This window comes from Hirsutella rhossiliensis (assembly GCF_020360975.1).
Source record: "Hirsutella rhossiliensis strain HR02 chromosome Unknown scaffold00001, whole genome shotgun sequence".
Lineage (NCBI taxonomy): Eukaryota > Fungi > Ascomycota > Sordariomycetes > Hypocreales > Ophiocordycipitaceae > Hirsutella > Hirsutella rhossiliensis.
This window is the reverse complement of record NW_025408667.1, coordinates 5,278,751-5,284,271: the sequence shown is the minus strand read 5'-3', so window position 1 is coordinate 5,284,271 and position 5,521 is coordinate 5,278,751. Positions and strand designations below refer to the sequence as shown.

At 37.1% G+C, this 5,521-nt stretch overlaps 1 protein-coding gene across 1 annotated transcript; it reads right to left on the bottom strand.

Annotated features, from left to right (window-relative positions):
* Positions 1-3,769: 3,769 nt before the first annotated feature.
* On the bottom strand, positions 3,770-4,384 carry HRG_00665 (uncharacterized protein; the record flags this gene model as incomplete). The annotated part of the gene is made up of 1 exon (XM_044859136.1): positions 3,770-4,384. The coding sequence occupies one exon, from the start codon at positions 4,382-4,384 to the stop codon at positions 3,770-3,772; it is 615 nt and encodes a 204-aa protein (XP_044725536.1).
* Positions 4,385-5,521: the final 1,137 nt, after the last annotated feature.

Sequence of the window (5,521 nt, the reverse complement as noted above, 5' to 3'; positions counted from 1 at the left end):
AGTAGAGATATATCCTATAGCTACTAGCCGGAAAGAGCTTCTATAAGGAAGTATTAGTTAGCTTCCTTAAGGATTTCTTCTTACTTAGCTAGCTACGACGAAGCTAGTAGGTTCCTAGTAGAAAAGGCTCCTAGGTATACCGTATAGGTCTTCCTAATACGGTTAGTTATATAGCCCCTCGAGGGAGCTATTAAGGTCTCGAGCTTTAAAGCTACTACCTAAGAGTCTCTTCCTCTTAAAGAGAGATTAGCTTTATAGTACTAACGGATTCTATTATTACTATATATATAGTAGTTAGTAGCTTTATCTCGTAAAGGTATTCCTTATAGTAACTCTCGTAGTTACCTTAGGTAGTAGAAAAAGCTCTCTATTATATAAAGGTTAGCTCGGAAAAGAGGGAAGCTCCTTCTATAAATTCCGTTGCCCTAGGATAAAGAGGGGGCTTAAGAGGGTCCTACTTATTAAAGAAGACTAAATTATAGATAGTTCTATCTATATAAGCCTATAGCTCCTTTACCTACTTATCTTAATCTTAAGGCTCTATAAGAATCGTCCTATAGACCGTAGGGGCGGTAGAGTTATTTTTCGATATTATTATAAGGAAGGGTAGAAAAGTTAGGTAAAAATCGGCTTTTCTAGTAAGAGGGGTAAAAGGAAGCTATAAGGGATATAAGAAAGGTGCCTTTTATAGTAGCCGGAAGGTATAGGAATTTTATTCCTCCTAGGCTTATAACTCTCGCAAAGAGAGATACGAGAAGTATATATAAAATATATAAAGGTAAAATTAAAAGTAAGGGGTCGGATAGGCAGGGCAGAGGGATTTAATTCTTATAAGAGTAGTAATAAAGGTAGGTAAGTAATTATTATATTGCCTTAATTATCCTTCTTTCCTCTATCTAATGCCCCTCCTTATACCTGTCTAGTATCTTAATTAATAAAGAAGATCCTACTTAAAGAAGCTATTAATATCCTTTTAACTACCGAGCTTTTTACTAGTTTTTCCCCTCCTTTCTAGCCGTTACTAGTATATCCGTCTTATCTTTCGCTACCTTTATAGGAAGCTATCGCTACTTCTACTTCCCCTTATACCCCTACCCTCCTTTTTATACCTCTTTTTAGCTCCTTCTTCCTTTTTCTATACTAGGTGTTTTTAGCTTCCTTAGTCCCTCTTACTAAGGGATATCTCTAAGAACTACGAAATTAAGCTATACTTCGTAATAGATAGAGGAAAGAAGGATAATTAACGTAATATAATAATTACTCCCCTACCTTTATTACTACTCCTATAAGAATTAAATGTCTTTACTTTACTTATTAAACCCTTTACTTTTAATTTTACCTTCAAATATTTTTATATACTTCTTAAATCTCTCTACGCGAGAGTAATAGCTACTAACCTATTTAAATAAGCTAAGGACTAAGGGGTCTACTTTAACCCCTTAAAGATAAAACTTATTTACTTTAGTAAGTAAAGGTAGCTTATTTTTAAGGGTATAATAGTAAGAGGCTTATTATTCTAAGTAAAGCCCTTAGTATAGTAACTAAGGGTCTTCTTTAATTCTAAGCTCTTATTTAAATAATATATTAAGAAGAAGGTAGCCTTTATATAAGCTACCTTTAAAGAACTATCTTACTTAACCTTTATATAAAAAGGCTTATTATTTAAAGCTTTTAAGTAGCTTTACTAAGCCTATATAACCTTTATAGTAAACTATAGGGCCTAGCTTTAGTATAGGGGGCCTAAGACCCCTAAGAGCCTTATAAAGCCTTTTTAAAGGCTTTAAAACTAAGCTCTTTTAAAGGTCTTAAGGGCCTTTAAAGGATCCCCTATTAAGGCTTTAAAAGCTAAAGTAGCCCTACCGCTACTAAAGGTATAATTTAAAAAGGTATACCTCTCTTATACTTTTTAGTCTTTATACTTCTTACTTAGTTACCCTATAAAGTAAGCTTATAACCTAGCTATATAGGATAACCTTACTAACTTAAGCTTTAACTTAAGGACCCTAAGCTTTATTAAGCCCTATATATAGCTCTTTTACTTCCTTAAATACTTAGTAGCTATTATAAGACTTAATTATAACTTAGAAAGAAAGAAAGCTAGCTAGGAGCCCTTATAGGCCTTAGAGCTTAAGGCTTTTATTATAATAATAAAGGCCCTTAAGTCCTTAGCTAAGAAGTAGTACTAACGCCTCTTAGCTAGCCTAGCTAGCCTAGAAGACTTTAGGTTATAGCCCTTAACCTTTTATATTAATAGCTTTAAAAGGTACCTTAAGGGGTCCCTTATAAAGACTAACGCTTACTTTTTCTATAAATTAAGCTTAGAAAATAAGCCTATTAAAGCAAACTATAAGACCCTTAGGCCCTTAATCGAAGTAGCTAATATAAGGCTATTTATAATACTAAGGGTCTTAAAGGACCTAGCTAAGAGGCCTTAGCCCTTAAAGCTTAGCCCTCTTAACTATCTTATAAAAGCCTATATCTTTATAAATAGCTAAGCCGCTATAAGGAAGGTTATAGGTTTCTTAAACTTAGCTATATATATTAAAAGGCTCCTATTTAGCTTAGAAGCCTTAATAAATAGCTATACTAATATACCCTAGCTACCTAAGGATCTTTAATAACGAGCTAGCTAACTAGCTAGCTAAGAGAGGCTTAGGGGCTCTTACCTAAGGGACCTTTATAGTCTTTATTAGCTACTTATAAAGAAAGGTCTAGTAAGCTACTAAGGACTATTAAAAGGACCTTTAAGCTACTAAGGTAGCTAAAGGCCTTAGGGCTAAAGGCCTAGGTAAGTACTATATATTTATTTAAAAGACCCCCTGCCTAGCCCTTAGCCTAGAAAAGGATCTTATATAGAGGCCTAGGCCGACCCTCTTAGCCTTTTACTAGCTCCTTTTTAGGGCTAGCTTCCTATTTTCCTTCCTAAAAAGGACTAATAAGGTAGACCGAGATAACTACTAGTATAGCTAAGGAAGGTATATAGCTAGGCTCCTTAGGATAAGGTGCCTAAACTATAGGAGGGAAAGAGAGGTCCTTTACTAGACCTCTAAGAGACGGAAGGAGGTCCTAAGCCTACCTATTCTCTATAACTCTAAGGAAGGAAGGGAAGCCCTTTTAACCTTCTTAGCTAAAATAGAGATAGGGATAGCTAAGTAGCTCGAAAAGGAGTAACCTAGGGGCCCTAGGGCCCTTAGGAGGGAAGAATACCGCGTAGGAGGAACTAGACTAACCTTTCCTTTATTATTGCCTTTATAGCTACCCTTTCCTTAATTAGTTATAAGCGCCTAGGCTCTATAGCTAGCTAGGACTACTAATAAGGGCCTAGGCCCCTCCTAGCCTTACTATAGCCCTAGAGGCTATATATAAATAATAATATAAAAAAACCAGTATTTTCCTTAGTCCCTTAGGCTACTTATAGGATAGTAATAAGGTAGAGCAGTAGTTATAGCTAAATATAATAAGCGAGACGTCGCACGGCCCTATAAAACGGATGTATTTATTTACTCCCGTATTCCTATGTAGGGAGAACGATGCACATGCTACCTGCTTCTAAGTGCTCCCAACCACTAAAGAGACCAAGTTCTCCTTTTAACGTACGGTTCCGTGAGCGGGCACGTTAACGGCTGGTAATAAAGGTCACTATAAGATGGTTTAAATTGAATTCTGGTACTCTGGAGACATTAGACACGACGGGTCCCAAACTCTACAGGACAAGCCATTGACCCTGGCACTCCTTTTGCCCGGCGACTTTAGTGATTCTCTATAGAAACTAGGTGTGCGGCTTAATACATTTGTCGCAGACCGGCTTATACTCCTTTGGCGTGAGGTGGACAAGTCGGCCTTGGACGGCTCCGCACTTTGGCCCGTCAGGGAAAAGATCCTTCGAGTAATAGGCTAAGTTAATCCGATGGACTTGATCCCCGGCGAGGTCGCCAGAAAGACAATTTAAACGGAATCTATTGACGGATCCTTGTAGATAGAAGAGTTCTCGAATACATGGGTTATCTGGAATATAACCATTGCACCGTCGGAATGCTTCGCTATTTTCGAAGTCTGGCTTTTGTTCTGGAGTCTCTGCGGGAGTTCCGGTCTGGCCGGGAGCAGGCTTGGGTGGCTTCAAGGTGGCGCAAACCCCCTCCGTCGAGCCGGGCTTGGCCTCCCGTGTGGCGAAGCATTCTTCGGCGGTCTTGAAACCTCCTTTGATTCGATAATCGGCTATGTTGCACCAGATTTCGGTGCCGACGCATGACTCCGAGAACCCCCCAAAGTGACAATCGAGACCTTCTCCCTCAGTCCAAGGAAGCTTCTGGCCGGCGGCGTGCTTGGTCTGGGGCAAGGCACCGACCGGAACGGCGGTGCTGGCGAGAACAATGGCTGACTTCATTTTCGATTGCTGGTAGAGTAAAGACTGACCGTAAAAGTAAAGGGTGGTATTGGTTGGCTAGACAAGTGAGAATGAGTGTGTCTTAACAAGCCGATAAAGACGCCGGTGAACTCTGAGTATTTATAGAGATATAGTAATTGCGATCCGCCGTCATAACTTCGTTACAGCATAATGGAGGTGTCTAGGCCATGACTCGGGTCCTAACCGAGATGGTCGTGTTACTGCGGATACTAATATCGATTGCATGGTATATTTATCTCGAAAGGGTTACGCTATATAGGATACAGGGTTGCGGTATAGTATAATTATTCGAGTTGTTTTGATTATGCTTACCATGCATTGGGTCGGCGATCGAAGTGGGCTATATACGTTGCATGATGCAGTAGGTTTATACAGGCGTCGGGTATCCTATAGGAACGTCTCTTTAGAGAAGAGGAGGCAGCGAGAGGCAGAAACGGAGCAAAAGCGGTAGGTAAAAGATGCTAGATAATAAGAAAGGAAGAAAACCCGGTATATAAAGAAAGAACTTTAGCACGATAACCGGAAAATAATATTAGTCTTAAGTAGTAGCTTAAGATTATAGTAAAGGAAATAAGGGCTTAGAAAGGTAAATTTAGTAATATATATCTTAGCTTATTTATTAAGAAAAGGGCTTATATAGGTATAGTAACTATAAATAGCTAGCTATAAGATAGTATTTAAATATTCCTTTACTTAAGTTAAGTTAATATTATATCCTTAAGCTAAGACTATTATATTAGTTAAATAAACTCTTTATATATAAATATTAAGTTTACTAAGTATAACTTTAGCTTTTAATAGTTACTTCTCTTAATATACCCTTTTACTATTATAGCTATTTAAGTAGTAAGGTAATAAGTAAAGGAGTATATAATTTAAATAAATATAAGTATAATAACTAGTATTATTCTTAAGGGATAAACCTATTAAAGGGTTTATATTAATAGATATAATAAAGCGTACTCTAAGTAATAATAAGGGTATTATATAAGTAGTAAGTTAAAGGTTATAGACTATAAACTATAACTTAGTAATTAAAAATAAAGATAGAATTATAATAAAGATAGTATTAAAGGCTATTAAGCTATTTAGTTTTAATAAATAAAATTATATATC